This window comes from Poromitra crassiceps, assembly GCF_964638095.1.
Source record: "Poromitra crassiceps genome assembly, chromosome: 4".
Lineage (NCBI taxonomy): Eukaryota > Metazoa > Chordata > Actinopteri > Beryciformes > Melamphaidae > Poromitra > Poromitra crassiceps.
In genome coordinates this window covers 27,976,999-27,994,748 of record NC_139626.1, presented here as the reverse complement: position 1 = coordinate 27,994,748, position 17,750 = coordinate 27,976,999, and the positions used below count along the sequence as shown (strand labels likewise).

Sequence of the window (17,750 nt, the reverse complement as noted above, 5' to 3'; positions counted from 1 at the left end):
TAGGCTTTTCCCCTGAGGACCACTACAAAGATAGCCTACGTCATCCCTGCGGTGCTCTATTTTAGTTGGTTAAACGGATTCGCTAAACAGCTAAAGTTTAGCTGTTTAGCTAAACCGTCCCAAAATACAGTCTAATAGAACTCAACAATCATGTGACACCTCGGTTCCGGAAGAGTATTTGCCTGTTCATATTCTGCAATGAGATTTTTTCATTATTAGCCATAATGTCATAACCACCCAAGGTAGACTTACCACGGACCTGCCAGTGGTGAAACGATAGTTTATCTTCCTGTAGAAGCCACAAATCTGTAAGAGATCATCCTTGTTTATTTTAAAACATCTGTTACTCTATTTCATGGAGAAGTACTACATTACCCACAATTCGACAATGTAATATTGACATCTTTGTTCTATGGTCGTCTGTGATTGGTGGCCTTCACTCATTTCTCTTTCTGGCTGTTCTGTCTCTTGCTAGGCTACTACGGACTTAGGCTACATCTTGCAAAGTAAAGTGGCTCAAATTGCCACAATAGTGACAATGATATATTATCAAAGCTATTATGAGTCGCGCTGCCTTTAACGCCGGCACCCGTTTTGAACCCAGTTCGTTCACATTAATGCACAGAATTGCGTCTATCTACAATAACGTTAGCCATTGAGCTAATAGTCTAATGGCAGCCACTCAGACCGATGGTCCCGCCCACTGCCGCCCAGAGTACTCTCCCCAAGGCCGTAGCCACCAATTCAACATGGGGGGGGGGACCAAAAATTGGGCACTTTGTCGCCAGATTAGAGGAATATTAACATTAAGATTAGACTGTTGTGATGTCATTATTCACCTTTTCTCACTCACCTCCATGTCACCTCTCCCTCCCTTCCCGGGTTGTAGTGGGCTCAGTTTTAAAGCTAGAGCGAAGCTGATATCATATGAAACTAGAAGATCTAAGGCATCCATTGATACCAACCAAGACATGCTAGCTTGTCAGCAAGGGGGGTAAATACCACTCCAAACTTAGACAAAATTTTGGAAAGGGAAAAACGGACATGGCCATATTCAAAGGGGTCCCTTGACCTGTCACCTCAAGATATCTGGATAATAATGGGTTCTATTGGTACCCCAGTCTCCTTTTACAGACATGCCCACTTTATGCTAATCCATTTTATTCTTCCAAAAAAATACATGCATTATAAATGTGTTATTTTTGCCTATTCTGAATATTTCTGCATATAGGACCCCTAAACAATATTGGAATTGCAGAAATTGAGTGTGACTGGAAAGCTGAGAGTCTGTAAATTAAATTAGCCCAATTGTATTAATGTGTGATGATGTAAGTCCACATCATCTACATTGTGTCTTGTGTCTGGTATGTGTGTGTTGAGGCTCTACTTTAGCAATACAGTCATGTAAATCAGTGGTATTTATTGCCATAGTAAATTTCACTTTGTATGTGTGTGTGGGGGGGGGGGGGCACTTAAAGTCTGGGTCACCTTGGGGCACCTTCCGGCCCTGATGATGAGCGCATCTGAAATAGCTAGTCAGCGACTAACAAATCAACACAAGGTAGCAGCTTACATGTCAATAAGGATAGAACAATAGCCATCAAGAAAAGCACAGCAGCTCACAGTTAGCCTGGGTAAACCCAGCCTCCACGTGACCTGCTCTCAGTCACTATAGCCCCTTCTTAATTATATTATAATTAACACATAGGCTACTGGCCCTTAGCCTGGGTAAACCCATCCCCCACGTGACCTGCTCTCAGACCTGTTCTCAGTCACTAGCAGGGCCGCTGGAAGTCATTTTAAGCAGGGGGTGCTGGGAGGAAGGGACTCTCGGTGGGGCCCGTAAGGGCCCCGCCGAAAAAAATTTGGACGTTTTATTTTTACATTTTTTTGCCATATTTAGAGGAATATCTCATTTTAAATTAACATTAGGATACTGTTGTGATGTAATTATTCAGTATTTTCTCCTTTTCTCACTCATTCAGAGCAAAGAGGGAGATATATAGCATGATGATAATGCTCTATATCTCCCTATTTGCTCTGAATACACCAGTTAACATGACACAGACTTAACATGATAGAAATATTATCAGCAAACTTAATGACTAGACTAATTATTCTGATCTGAATGGCATATATCAATAAACATTGACTCCTCTCTTTGCTGTATAGTGGGAGGTGCATTTTTGAGTAGGCTATTAAAATAGCATGTCAAGTTCACATTTCTTTATTGCCAGATTAAACAATTCGTATTGGTTGTTGGTTGGTTCAACACAACATGTGCGCGCATGCGCGCTTCTTCTTCTTCTCTAGCCTACAAGCATGTAACTTCCTTGATTGTTATTGTTGATAATTCTATTTAAATAGGCTACATTTTCATTTCCCGAAACATTCTAAAACAAGAAAGGAACATAGTGCACTGCAAAATATTTTTAATTACATTTGTAAAAAAAAAAAAAAAAAAAAAAAAATTTTTGGAAAAGATCTAGGGGGTGCTGCAGCACCTGCAGCACCCCTACTTCCCGCGGCGCTGGTCACTAGTGACTGGGAACTGAGAGAGCAGGTCACGTGGGGGCTGGGTTTACCTAGGCTAACTGGCCCTCTGCTGAATTACTGCTGGCAAGCCTCACAGCGCAGCATAGAGCTGTATTATCTTCCTAGCAACTGTGAAGTGCAAAATTCTGATAAACTGACAAAAAAGGAAGAAATTCCATTGGTCCTATGCTGTGATTATTTTTATATGCGCTATTTCGACAGCAGAGGGCACAGTTGACGCGTTTCAAAACAGAAACGAAGAACTTCCATTGCTAAAAGAACTGACTTTAATTTTTCCACTGCAACGCAGCGCACATCAAGTCATGTTGGAGGCGTTTTTCAGGCCAGAATGGCGTCATCGATATTGACAGAAAAGGGCCCTTGAAGGTCTTCACTCTTTGACGAGTTCAACGCGCTAAGAATTCTGGGTAGGTCATTGCCAAGTCAGCCATATTGTTTTATCGTCCTGGCTGAAGGAGAGAGGTGAATATGAAGGGGATTCGGGGAATAAGTCAGTTATCGGTAAGGATTTACTTGTATTCGTGTGTCGGAATAGTTGTATGAACAACAGCCGATTTGTTTCTCTTTCTGGCCGTTCTAAAACAACATGAGAGTTCAGATGCCAAGACTAGCGAGAAAGCAATCAGCCAACAAGCACCGCCTACTTTGTCCAGAGCCACAGAAAGCAAGAAAACTACTGCTTCATTCACTATTACTGGTTCATTTTCGTGTCGTGCTAACATTAACCCCAGCTGCATCTTGAAGATCAGATAAATTATCGGCAACCTAGCTTTACTGCACAAACTACTAACGTTAAAGTATCCTTCCACAGTCAGGCAAGTAGGTTAGCTAACCCGCTCACTCACTGTGCTGTGCGTCGCCTGTCATTCGTGTCATTGACGGTGTCAAACGACCAGATCAGTTTCAAATCAAAGTAAGGATCAAAATAAAGAACTGACCAGACAAGAGTTAACTTCATGGTGTTTGTGTAGGTGTGTGTTTCTTCCTCGAAAGCCCAATGTAACGTTAGCAGGTGATTTGATTGTCATATTCATAATAAACAGTTAATAACACCATACCACGTGGGTAGTCTGAATAAGTTCCATGATTTATGTATTAGGTCAATACATGGGTATTGGGTAATTGCTCCATGCACAGACCCCAAAGTGGGTATTCTACTTTATTGACAAATTACAACAGTAACAAAATAAAGCTAGCTTCCATCAGAGCAGCAACTCAGTGTAGAGTGACTGTCTGCTGTCACAGTGTAGCAGACGTATGTTATCTCAAGAAGAGTGTCTGACCGAGTTCAGCCTATATATATCTGTGCCAGCCCGATACACAAAATACACTTTCTAAGAGGGTCAGTAGTACTCCCCATGATGTCACATGATGCATTTCCTACCAATATGGTGCTCTGCTTGCCATATACACAGCTCATTGGCTGTGGCTGTCGTTTGATTATAATCAGCTGTTCATTTGTTATACTCACCTGTTGTTTTCCTGACAAGATGTCTGTGTAGTGATTAATTATGCAGCAGAATACTGTGAATTTGAGAAGCATATAAGTGGATAAAGGTCATGACAATAACACAATCCAGTCTATATTTTTTTTACCTTCATTTTCATATTGATTTCCTCTCTAGCCAGCATACTGCCCTTCACCTCAGCTGTAAAGGTTAATGTCCCTGTTTCTGATGTCTTCTGCTTTTTCAGAGGAGGCTTTACGCAGCCCAGGCTGCCCGTAAGGTGGAGGTCACGGGGGCTACCGAACATGTTCAGTTTCAGCCACAGGAGGTGCAGGTCAGTAGTCACTCTCTTCTCCATAGAGACGCTTCTATGCGGCTGCCAGAAAAGAACAGTCCCTTGCCCGGCCCAGCCCCTAGCTGTTCTCAAGCTCTCTGCCCAGGCCCTAGCTGTTCTCAAGCTCTCTGCCCAGGACCTAGCTGTTCTCAAGCTCTCTGCCCAGGCCCTAGCTGTTCTCAAGCTCTCTGTCCAGCCCCTAGCTGTTCTCAAGCTCTCTGCCCAGGCCCTAGCTGTTCTCAAGCTCTCTGCCCAGGCCCTAGCTGTTGTCAAGCTCTCTGCCCAGGCCCTAGCTGTTCTCAAGCTCTCTGCCCAGGCCCTAGCTGTCCTCAAGCTCTCTGCCCAGGCCCTAGCTGTTCCCCTAGCTGTTCTCAAGCTCTGTTCTCAAGCTCTCTGCCCAGGCCCTAGCTGTTCTCAAGCTCTCTGCCCAGGCCCTAGCTGTTCTACCCAGGCCCTAGCTGTTCTCAAGCTCTCTGCCCAGGCCCTAGCTGTTCTCAAGCTCTCCGGCCAGCCCCTAGCTGCTCTCTGCGGGGGCTGCCCACTCCTACCAGGATGTCCATGTATGTCGGGGAGTCTCTGGGTGTCCAGGCAGTGTGATGGGGCCCTGAGAGTGAAGATATGAGATTATTTGTCTATTAGAAAATAACTGTGTTACTCCAAGTCGGCCTGGGCAATAATTCAGCATTGCCATTGATCATCTTTTAGTGGAATGATATTGTGATGATATGTTGATTTTTGGGATATCGTGACACACATTTCTAAACAGATGATAACAAGCAGATACAAACCCCCACAACCCCCACTACCTCCTCCTGAACCCACCGGAACTAAGCTGAACCCCCCCCCCCCAACCGTCACTTTGCCGCCGGGCTTCCCGCGTCACTTAAAGTACAGCTGCTTCTTCTACCAGAACTCTATACCTTTTCATTACTCTTGCTAATTACATCGTGCACTGCTAGACTGTAACTCATGCTTAATTTAATGCCTATTTAACTTGGACTGTAAATGAATGTAAATTCATATTTTATGCCTACTGAACACTCCTCCACTCGTGTGTATATTGGACTGCACGTGCAATGTTGTGATTGTCTTTTTGTTGTTTTCCTATTTCTTTATCTCTGAATATTGACATGACCGCTACGCTGCATAATGACCGCTAAGAGCAATTCCTCGTATGTAATCTTACATACTGTGGCAACAAAAGTGATTCTGATTCAGATTCTGATTTAAAAAATAAAATAAAAATAAATAAATAAAAACAGGTATGAAACATTTTAAGGAATATTGTTTGAAAATTTCAATTTTGGTTGACATCACACCATGTTGTTATTGAACATTGGATGAACATTATAAAAAACAATTAAATTTTGCATATTCGAATCATCATGATATATATATTGAAAAAATACTATTGTCATCCATGGCTGGGAAGGTGTATGCACGCACGCACGCACAGACAAACACACAGACACACACACACACACACACACACACACACACACACACACACACACACACACACACACACACACACACACACACACAATGTTCTTAGCTGAACTTGGAAGTATAAATTGAGGCTTGTGTAGAGTGGGATTTGAAGTTTTGTCTCTTATACTTTAGTTGAATTTCTATCTCAACTTCATGCAAGAGTCAGACATATCTCTATATGTTCCCTCCTGTCCAGGTGACCAAACTGCCCAGTGGGCTGGTGATTGCCTCGTTGGAGAACTATTCCCCGGCCTCCAAGATTGGAGTGTTTGTCAAGGCTGGCTGTCGTTATGAGACGCCCGACAACCAAGGGGTCACCCACCTCCTCCGACTGGCCTCCAGTCTGGTATGAAACCATAACGCACAGCATCCTCTTGTCTTGATTCACCAGCCTTGTGGAAATTATCAAGAATTCCAGACCTGAAAGCAACTGCACACCTGCACCTCTGATTCAGACCACATCTTTGATTACTAACTTACAAACATGATGGTGGACAGACCATCTTCATCTGTGAATACCTATGCCTTCTCAGAAGATTATACTGAATTGTCACCTATCTACCTTTCTCCTGAAAAATCTGCACATATAGGGCTAATGTGTAGAACATACAGACTGCTTTCCAATCACTGCTGAAGATAAATCAACATATCCACTTACCAGCCCTTGTTTTTTGTTATTCCAAAGCAGAGCATAGAGAACTTGAATCATGTATTTTCAGAGCATGAAGATCACGTTCCGTCTCTGTGTTCCTACTTTTCCAGACGACCAAAGGAGCCTCAGCTTTCAAGATATGTCGTGGTGTGGAGGCAGTGGGAGGCAGCCTGAGGTCAGCAAGTTACAAAGACATTTGAAGTGAAATAGAAAAACATAAGATAACATAATAACATCCTAATATGTCATAACAACAAACCTCTACACACGTCTGCATGTCTGTGGCTCTCTGCAGTGTGACCTCATCCAGAGAGAACATGATCTACTCCTTCGACTGCTTGAGAGACGACATGTGAGTCTTTGGATGAATACCAGTGCTGTGTTCATATTGTGTGTTCAACAAGATTGTTTTTTGTTTTGTTTTTGGGTGGAGGATTCAAGGTTCCTTTAATGGTCATTTTTATGCACTTCCATACATGAAAATGAATCGTTTGCATAAAACAACAGAGAAAAGTCCAAAGACAAATGTCAATAATGAACAGATTTGGGGCAGAGGCAGCATCTACTGTTAGGCTTGCCCTGATTTTCCTGTTCCTTGTTTTCCTGGGAAATAAGTTACAAAAATTGTGGTTTTGTGGGATATAAACAGCCTACAGTCTAGTTGCTGGAATCGCTTTGAGTCTGTACTTCAAACGGCTGGTGTGTGGTCTCGCAGTCTGGCCGAATCGTCTAGTGTGTGCGTTCAGGCGATTTTAATGTTAAAATCTGATGAAATTGTCCTTATGTCTGTGGTCTCTCATGTTTTTAAAATCGGTTAAGATTTGAAAATCCTCTAGTGTGTAGGCAGCATTAGTCAGGTTTTTTTACATATCGGCATCGGTCCGATGTTGCAATGTTAATATCGTTTATTGGTATCAGCCAAAATGTCCACATTGAGAGGAAACAATGTGGTAAATCAGTGTTTTTCAGTATGTACAACATTGATTATCATAGAAATGTGTTTTAATACAGATCATATCGGTTATCGGCCATAACATCAATGTTAACATCGATTATCGGCATCGCTAGTTTATTTTGCAATATGCAGTGAAAATGTTTTTTTTTGTTTTTTTTTTATAGTTTAATCAAGGTTTCCCCTCAAAAAGAACCCAATTCCCTATTAAAAAAAGGGGGGGGGGGCGTAATTCTTTCCCCTTTTGATACAAGAATTTCTTACACTGATGTGTATATACAAATATCTTAATTTCTGATTTTCGATTCAGATTTTGGATCCCAAGACAAAAACTGCAAAGCAGAAACTAATATTTTAAGATCCTCCACCAGTAGATTTTTTATTTTTTTTATTTTGAGCAATCCTGAGCTGCACAGGATACTGGCCCAGTCCCACAGCAGTTCAAATGGCTGACACATTTCTCTCCCTCGTGTTTATTGGTTGTCCGTCTACAGTGACACGGTGATGGAGTATTTGATCAATGTGACCACAGCACCAGAGTTTCGGCCATGGGAGGTGTCGGAGCTCACACCCAGGGTGAAGACGGACAAGGCCCAGGCTGCACAGAGCGCCCAGATTGGTCAGCCTTCATTTCCCTTATAATGCCCAGCTCCATTTGTACTGGGAACTAGGAATCTTACGGTTCAAAGTTGATGTCACATGATCTCGGATTCCCTACCCTGATGTCAGGGGAGCCTCACTGGCCCCAACCTCAAAATCCAAGATGGCGGCTCCTTGCTTCAACAGTAGTTAAAGTTGTAGTAAATACTGTTTATTAGCACTTGTGTCTTACTGGGCATCTCGCGCACTATGCGCGCTCAATTCCTAGGCTCGCCCGCTGCGCGGCCTCGCGGCCCTGCAGCTTGCATACACAGCTTGGCTGCTGCGCGGCCTCACCCGCCGTGCAGCTCGACCGCTGTGGGGGCTCACTTGCTCCCTCGCCCACCATGCAGCTCGCCTGCTGTGCGGGCTCACTTGCTCTTATGACCATTGCACATTGCGGCCTCGTCTGCTCTATGGCATCACTGATGACATCATCACAGATGACATCACTGATGACAATTAGGGCAATCACCTAATTACAAAATCCGGCTCCGTCAGGTCACCCGCACAGCCCAGGGGTGGAAGCCATCGTCTCCGTCTGGTTCCTCCCCGTTTCTACCTCAGAATCAGAATCAGAATCACTTTTATTGCCACAGTATGCAAGTTACATACGAGGAATTTGTCTTAGTGTCTGTATGCAGCGTAGCGGTTACATCAATATACAGGGATAAGAAGTAGGAAGATAACTAACGGCAATCGCAAGGTTGCAAGTGCAATCAAATAGAATCAAATCGAGTCAATATGTACATGAGTGGTGAAGTGTTCTGTGGATGATAAATATGAATTTACGTTGGATTTACATGAGATTTACAGACTGAGTTAAATATACGTTAAATAGGCAGTGGATTTACATGAATTTACAGTCAGAGTTAGATAATAGTTTACATTGAATGTACATGAAATTTACAGGCTATAAATAGGCATTAATGTGCAGGGAATTTACATCAATTTACCAGTCCCAGTTAGACAGGCATTAAATTAGATACAGTATGAGTTCCAGTTTTATGGGGGGGGGGGGGGTTCAGTTGAGTTTAGGAGGAGCTAGTGAGTTTGTGTGTGTGTGTGGGGGGGGGGGGGTTGTTTGTGAGGCCCTTGGCGGAAGGAGTTTCCGGGCCTTGTTGGTGAGGCTGATGGCGGTTGGGAAGAAGCTGGTCTTGTGGCGGGTGGTTCTGGTCTTGGCAGACCTCAGTCTCTTGCCGTGGGGGAGTGTCTTAAAGAGTTTGTGGCCAGGGTGGGAGGGGTCAGCCATGATTTTGCGAGACCGCTTCAGTGTCCTGGCTGCTTGCAGGTCTTGGAGGGATGGCAGGTTGCATCCGATTATTCTCTCAGCGCAGCGGATGATGCGCTGAAGTCTGTTGGTGTCTTTTTGAGTGGCAGCAGCATACCAGACGGTGATGGAGGAGGTGAGGATGGACTCAACGATGAAGGAGTAGAAGTGCACCATCGTGGCCTTTGGCACTTTGAACTACTTATACTCCCATCACTTATAGCCTCAGACTGATGACATCACTGATGACATCATTACTGGCCTAGCATGGCCCGGGTGCTTTAGCACGGCCCGGGTGCACTTCCTGAAAGTTTCAGCCCGATCACATGTAAAGCGCTATAGCTGTGGCCGGCCAAAATTCTTGAAACAGACAGACAGTCCACATTGCCAAATTGATAGATAGATAGATAGAATTGTGTCTCGTTAAATCAGTCATACACAGTACTGTCTAACTTCTATCTGTGGACATGTTTGTATACAGTATGCGTAAAATACCACGGAATGTGCTGTTATCAACTGTTATTGCTAACTATGGCTAGCCTGGCTAGAGCTAACCCTGGCCGCTTTCCCGACTGTTTTCATGGAACGCGCCGCGGTCAACTCGGGTGTGACATCACTCAACTGGGATATTCTTAGTTCCCAATACAAAAGGAATGCCCTATAACACACACTCTTTTCAATGTCTAGGTCTGGTTGAAGGTCTCCACGCAGCTGCCTACAAGAACGCTCTTTGTAACTCTCTCTACTGCCCAGACCACATGGTCGGCAACATCAAGTCTGACCATGTAAGACACCTACTTTTTCATGGTTTCATGGTTCAGTATTTATCTCATTGTGACTGATGGTGTTATTGTAACCTTTAAAACCCTCTTTATAACGTTTGTCTCCAGCTGCACCACTTTGTCCAGAATAATTTCACAAGTGCGCGGATGGCTCTTGTTGGACTTGGTAAGGGTCGTTACATCATTATAATAATATTCTTATAATAACCATACTATTACTAACCTGAAATGACACATGATGTAATTGCTTAGCTGGAGATTTAACGTTAAAATAGCAAACCCAGTGTCATAAGCAGTGGATCATGCATGTGTTCTTGTCTTGGCCAGGTGTGGACCACACTGTGCTGAAGCAGGTGGGCGAGCAGTTCCTCAACATCCGCAGCGGGGCGGGAACCACGGGGGCCAAAGCCCAGTATCGTGGAGGTGAGATCTGTTTTCAGACAGCTGCAAATCTAAACTCACTGTCGAGTGTCGCCGACACACCAACTTTTGGGGCCAGATTATAGGTTTTAATGAATCAAAGGGTATCAACAAGCTTCAAAATATTGGGTTCATAAAATTTGATTTCTATTTTAACTAATTTCTTGGCATTTTTATGAATTCTATTTTGAAAATTAAAGTGATAATACGGAAGATTTTCATGTAAATAAATGTCTGTTAAGTCACTTATCTATCTGTGAGTTAACACAATGGTGATTGAGCCTATGGCCCATTGATGGAAGCCTTTGCATTCTCAGTATTGCAGCATTTATGAACTTGGTGTCTGTGGTGATACAGGGTGGGCGGAGCTAACACAATAGACTCACTAAGTTACTGTAGGTTCACAGAGTGGGCGGAGCTAACACAATAGACTCACTCTGTAGGTTACTGTAGGTTCCTGACAACTCTTGTGTGAAGTAGGATAACAAGCTACTTTTTTCCGGTCTCTGCTAGCATTACGGGTGGCTACTATGGCCGAACAAACTGAGTAATGTTACATAATAACACTGTTTGGATCTCACCTGTAATTACCAGCCATCGCCAATAGGTGTCACCCAAGAAAGCAAAACTGAAATATTCCATATTATCACTTTAACTGACTAAATTGAATGGGGGTATACAACAATCAACAGTCGAAGAAAAAGCGGACCACTTATGTTGCCTTCAAGACAACTCGGACCTTGCAAGTTTCACTAGGAGATTCAGACTTCCGACATTGCATTCATGTTGTGTTAACTCGGGGGTGGGGGGGGCATGGATAGACAACAACCCTGCATCATCTCGGAGCTAACGTTGCTAGCTAACGAAAACAGGCTAGCTAGTTTAATTGGTAAAATAGTTGTTAAATTCCACATACACTATTGCTATAATTGGAGTGAAATATAAACAATACAAACACATATTGCATAATTACACATCAAATGATGTGGTACAATGTCAACAAACACTTTTATAATAAATTAATTCTCCATTAACGATGAAGGCCGCCGTGTTTGATGTTATTACTGACGTCAAGTGGGACAAACCGGAGCTCTAAAATGCTCTAAAATGCTCTAAAATGCACACCAAATTTCCGACCTGTAATTCAGAGTTGGACAACTGTTCAATAGAGAGGCAAAGTGACCGCCTAGGCGCCTACTTCCTGCTTCAGCACTGTACCAGAGATTTTCATCCGCCATTTATTTTCCCATAGACATTTTGTAAAATGCTAATAAACATAGTTTTACTTGTTCAAACCAAAACAGTTCAGATATATTTAGAAACAGGAGAGACCACATAACATTTCACTCAGACCAAAACGTAAAAAAAATTGCGGATTTAAAGAAAATATTTTTTCAATATAGTTTTATTTTTTTTTGGTGCGAGTGAAATGTTCTATGGTCTCTCCCGATTCTAAATATAGCTGAACCGTTTGGTTTGAACAAGTAAAACTATTTTTATAAGCATTTTACGAAATGTCTATGGGAAAATAAATGGCGGATGAAAATCTCTGGTACAGTGCTGAAGCACTGAAGTGACGTTCCACTTTGGCTCTCTATACATTTTTAACAAGTCAGAGCTTGTCCCCCCACCCCCCGGGTTCCGAGTTCCCCCACTACCAAGACGTCTAAACATGGCAAACTCTCCTCTCCTCTCCTCTCCTCCAGGTGAGCTTCGTATGCCCAGCTCCAGCGGTCTGGTCCACTCAGCAGTGGTGAGCCAGGCAGCGGTGGCAGGCAGCAGTGAGGCTCTGGCCTTCAGTGTGCTGCAGCACATCCTGGGGGCCGGCCCGCACGTCAAGAGGGGCTCCAACTCCACCAGCAAACTGGTCCAGGGTGTTGCCACGGCAACCAGCGACCCCTTCGATGTGAGTGGCTGGCAGTTGGTTTTCATACCAGTTAATATCCAAGAGAAACTGCTTTGCAACTGCTTTACAATTACACTGATTAGCCTGAGGGGGCACAACTTTGATTTATTATTATTGGGTTATACGAAACCTGGGAGAAATCTTGCGTCTCACGACTGCACTCTATGCATTCTCAATTGACCCAAGGGGGTGCTACAATCACAGGTCAAAACAAGGTGACATATTTGACTGTGCATCATTTGTGGGGGACAAACTGTTTACTTTTGCCTTGCTTATTGTGTTAGAATTGAAAGATGTCTTAAGAAGTACCGTAAGTTCTTGAGTACAACAACACTGTACCGGTAAATAAAACCCAAAAACTTTTGGGACTTTTTGTGTGTTTTTCTGTACAGGCCTCTGCTTTCAGTGCAAGCTACTCTGACTCTGGTCTGTTTGGGGTCTACACCATCTCACAGGCTGCTGCTGCTGGTGATGTGAGTATCCAGCACTGTTTCCTCCCACATCTCTAGCTGGATTATACCTTCAAATACGAACGTGTCCTCCATGCTCTCCTGTCTCTCCAGGTTATAATATGAAAGTGTCCTCCACACTCTCCTGTCTCTCCAGGTTATAATATGAAAGTGTCCTCCACACTCTCCTGTCTCTCCAGGTTATAATATGAAAGTGTCCTCCATGCTCTCCTGTCTCTCCAGGTTATAATATGAAAGTGTCCTCCACACTCTCCTGTCTCTCCAGGTTATAATATGAAAGTGTCCTCCACACTCTCCTGTCTCTCCAGGTTATAATATGAAAGTGTCCTCCACGCTCTGCTGTCTCTCCAGGTTATAATATGAAAGTGTCCTCCACACTCTCCTGTCTCTCCAGGTTATAATATGAAAGTGTCCTCCACACTCTCCTGTCTCTCCAGGTTATAATATGAAAGTGTCCTCCACACTCTCCTGTCTCTCCAGGTTATAATATGAAAGTGTCCTCCATGCTCTCCTGTCTCTCCAGGTTATAATATGAAAGTGTCCTCCACACTCTCCTGTCTCTCCAGGTTATAATATGAAAGTGTCCTCCACGCTCTCCTGTCTCTCCAGGTTATCAAGGCCGCTGTCGCCCAGGTAAAGGCTGTTGCTGACGGTGGAGTCACAGCTGCTGACCTCACCAGGGCCAAGTAAGACATGCACACACACACACACACACACTAACACTCGGACTGTATCTTCCTGTAGTCTCTCCACATGCTACATACTGAGCTTGTGCTATTTCGCAGCCTCCACTGCTGTTTTGAGGGCGGGTCTAGGGGGTCGAAATTGAATGACGGACAGGTCAGCACTAGGGATGCACCGATCGATCGGCACGTGACCGGAAATGGCCGATTTTCACGTGATCGGCCTCGATCGGTGATCTGCGCCGGTCACTCTAAATAGCCGATTCTGTGAGCCGATTTTCACATGACGTGCGCGCACCACAAAGCACCGAGACAGGCACCCAGCCACCACCACACACACGCCAGCATACCTTCCTCGTTGTGGATTTTTTTCACCGTCAGTGAAGTAGACAAATCTCGCAGTTTGTCACACATGCAAGTCGAAAATAAGCCGTGGAGACAGAGATGCGGCCGAGTCCCGCTCGGCTGGAGTCAAGTCTGAGCGGCTCGCTTCGCACCTCACTGGCCCCCCTCTCTCTGCTCTCTCTACCCGGGAAGCAGTGCTGCTGCACCCGGCCACAGTGCACAGCCGACTTGGCGAGGTGAACGCGAGCATTGTGTCCACCATTCCCCGACCTGCCTTTTCCATTCCACATCAGCGCTGGTGCCTCAGCCTGTCAGTCATGTTGTAACGTAGATACAGGAGAGACTATTTGTTTCGTATTGCAAATAGAACGACGGACATAATAAAAAAATGCATCGGACTCACAAGTGTGCAAGGATTTCTGTGCGTGACGATATTTTTTCGGATGGCAGATAAAAATACGCATACCAAACTTCGGACTGTGTGTAAACTCCGCCTGATATTCAGACTGAAGATCGTTACTGTAACTCATAAACTCATTTCCCCTCTACTCAAGAGGACTCTGGAGCCAGGCTATAAACTCCTTGTCCATGGATCATTTTGATGTTCTGTTGCACCTGTTTTCTTTTGGAAAAGTAAATGCATGATAGCTGTGGGATATAGGCTATTGGATTTAATTTAATTTTTGTATTCATTGTATTTGCACAAAAAAGCTCTGTCCAGTAGCCTAACCTGGAACACTTTTATTTTGAGATGTGTTTGAGTGAGATGGTCCTACTTCATGCAAATGATAAGATAAGATAAGATTATTTGGATCCCCATTAGATGTAAGAATTGTTCTATGAATCTTAATTTTCAAACAAAGTTACAAAAACGTTTGTGTAAGCTGTCAATTGTTGTTTTTAGGAAAAAAAATCGGAATCGGCAAAAATCGGTATCGGCAAGTCAGACTATTCAAAAATCGGAAATCGGAATCGGCCAAGAAAATGGCAATCGGTGCATCCCTAGTCAGCACCAATGAGAGAGTGGTTAGTTTTAAAAAGTCGTTACCGATTGGTGCCCCCAGGATATCGGGGGAACCAATCACTGGCCAGGATTCCGACAGAAGTTTGGAGTAGAAGTGTCCCAGACCCAGAGAGAGATCTGCAGCATGCACTAACGTATTGTATCAGTGTGTATATTTCCCTTTTATACTTTGCTTTATTTTGGCCAACTTGTCTTCCCCCATGCAGGGCCCAGCTGCAGGCTCAATACCTGATGTCTCTGGAGACCTCCGAGGGTTTGCTGGAGGCCATGGGCTCCCAGGCTCTGGCCGATGGAGCCTACCAGTCTCCCGAGGCCGTCACTAAAAGCATCGACAACGTCTCCTTAACCCACGTGGCCAATGTAAGCGCTTTCTATTCTGTCTTGTCTGCTTGTTACGGCTGTCCAAACAGAAAGGCATGTCAATTCTCTTCTTCTACTATGACACGTTGCTAAAGTGTGGTATGTGTGCCCCCAGTGGTCTTTATATGGTCTTTATTATAGTGGACTCACTCTTGATTTGATCTGAGTTGACTTTGTGTTAATGGCATGGGCTTGACTTGGAAATAACTTGGTTTATGTAGTTAATAATGGTGTTATCTTTCCTCCTGTATATTTCCAGGCTGCAAAGACATTTGTGTCAGGCAAGAAGACCATGGCATCCAGCGGAAACCTTGTAACAACGCCCTTCGTGGATGAGATCTAATCCCTCGTACTGAACCTAACTGTAACATCAACACAAAGCAGAATTGGTTCTGCCCATTTGAGCAAAAGCATCAAGAGAATCCATACCTATAATAATGCAGTTGTTCCAGGAGAAAGAATGTCACCATCACGCCACTGGCTGATTTATAGGTGTTCTTATATTTTCAACGGATGCTTCCCTGGGGCATCATAACATCATGATCCACTCATTTGTCCACTTGAACTGTATAGCTGATGTAAATTAATGAATAAATTCTATCTACCTTCAAGCTTTTTGTGGGGTACTATGCATATGGTAATACAAGGAATTCTAGTCCTTACAGTGGAAGTTGACTTTTTCACATCAAGGACCCCTAAGCTGACACAAATTAGCCCATGGGCCCCCATCAGATGTTGTCCCAGGGTCCCCCATCTGATACAATTTTATCTTTTAGATGTTTTATTACAGAAAGTGTATGAAACCCATGACGAGGTCGGCTGCCTGCCAACGGAAGTGCAAACGGTGGGCCACCATTGTGCCAATGGGTCATTATCATCTGGGTTGCGGCGCCGAAGAAAGCCGAGCAGTCGGGAGAAGGGGAACATCAATGTATTAAAAGGGGGGAAGCACAATCTGAATGGAAACAAATTTGTTTCCGTATTCGGAATGGTTCACTCACTCACTATTCCCCATGTAGTGTTTATCGTATAGTCTCGTAGTATTTCTTTTTATTCTTTATTGCTCAAAAGTTCTCTGTTCACTAGAAATTGCAGTGTGTTGTGGGTATTTTATAGTGCACGGGTGGGAAGCCGGTGGGGTATGAGTGCTGGTCGCATGCTGCACTAGTGCCGCCTCTGGACAGTCGGGCCGCCTTTTTGGGGGAGGGGAACTGGGGGGAGCAGCAGCAGCAGTCGAAGCCATACTGCTTAATGATCCAGGAGAGAAACACACACAGGCAAGCATGTCGTTTGGCAATCAAACTCCTTCTCTGCTGCCTTCTTCACCTCCTCCATCTGATGAATATGGAGAGCATGTCATCATCATTATGCACTTGGTGTTCATCAAAAGAAATGCAGGATACTGATTATATTGGCATCTCATGTCCTAAAATCAGCTTTCCCTCATAGCTGTGATGGTACTGATTCAGCTGAGCAGAATGTTGCTGACACCTGCTGGTCACAAGAAAACATGCAGCACACAGCAGCCTTCAGAGGTTTGTCCCTCTGCGTTCCTGCTGGCCCCCTCCAACTCCACTATTTTACAGGTTCTCCTGAACAGCATTTCCTGCATTGAATAAATAAATTTAATAAGAGACATATCTGTGATGATACTCAATAAAATGTCATCAAAACTACAGAAATACTATGATAGCGGTCAGATGTTTCAATATGGCCTGTCACAACTCAAGTAGTAGCCTAGAGAGAGTGTATGAAATAAGATTAGCTGGGAAGCACAACCTTTTTTATTGCATTTTTCTTTCTTTTTTTGTATGATACTACATAACATGGGTCAGCATCAGCACAACAAAGCACAAAAACATCCACATACATACATAAACACTCAAATCCCCCATAGAGGGCATGCACGTGACCTCACAGAGGCAGAAGTCACTGCGGGGTCACGCCCACTGAGTGGCACCAACATTCAGTCTGAATGCAGTAATCAGTGGTTCCCAACCTTTTTTGTCTTATGTAGCCTATCCCTTGAGCTGTTTTGCCATGCCAATAGTACCCCCTCATTCATGTGTTGATGATTCTCATAAATGTATTCTATTAAACTCATATTAAACTTGAATAGACCTAAAATCTCTGATTATTAAAAGGAAATCATTTTAATGGATCCCCTTTAATACAATTCTGACAGTTTTCATTTGGAAAAAGTCATCAGTTTTACCAAGATGGACCTATGAAATGACTTGGAATATTGTTTTATCATATTGGAAATAAATAAATAATCTTTGCAAGTGCAAGCTGCTCAAGTACCCCTAGGCCAGAGTACACGTACCCCTGGTTGGGAATCACTGGCCAACGCTAGATGAATGACACCTGCTGCTCCCAACAACAGGAAGATCAGAGCGAGACACCAACAACTTCCAT

At 43.8% G+C, this 17,750-nt stretch overlaps 1 protein-coding gene across 1 annotated transcript; it reads left to right on the top strand.

Moving 5' to 3' along the window:
• The first annotated feature begins 2,972 nt into the window (after window positions 1-2,972).
• uqcrc2b (ubiquinol-cytochrome c reductase core protein 2b) lies at window positions 2,973-15,936 on the top strand. The gene is made up of 14 exons (XM_083635540.1): window positions 2,973-3,057; window positions 4,252-4,338; window positions 6,026-6,175; window positions 6,592-6,656; window positions 6,777-6,833; window positions 7,928-8,052; window positions 10,030-10,127; window positions 10,233-10,290; window positions 10,452-10,547; window positions 12,251-12,450; window positions 12,843-12,923; window positions 13,530-13,606; window positions 15,179-15,332; window positions 15,592-15,936. Exons 1-14 carry the CDS (start codon window positions 3,025-3,027, stop codon window positions 15,673-15,675), a joined length of 1,365 nt encoding a protein of 454 aa, XP_083491666.1. The 5' UTR covers window positions 2,973-3,024; the 3' UTR covers window positions 15,676-15,936.
• The last annotated feature ends 1,814 nt before the right edge of the window (window positions 15,937-17,750 follow it).

Coding starts and splice junctions, on each gene's coding strand:
- uqcrc2b (XM_083635540.1), top strand. CDS start 3,025: ATGAAGGGGATTCGGGGAATAAGTCAGTTATCG. Junction 8,053..10,029: donor TGCACAGAGCGCCCAGATTG/GTCAGCCTTCAT, acceptor TTCAATGTCTAG/GTCTGGTTGAAGGTCTCCAC. Junction 13,607..15,178: donor GCTGACCTCACCAGGGCCAA/GTAAGACATGCA, acceptor TCCCCCATGCAG/GGCCCAGCTGCAGGCTCAAT.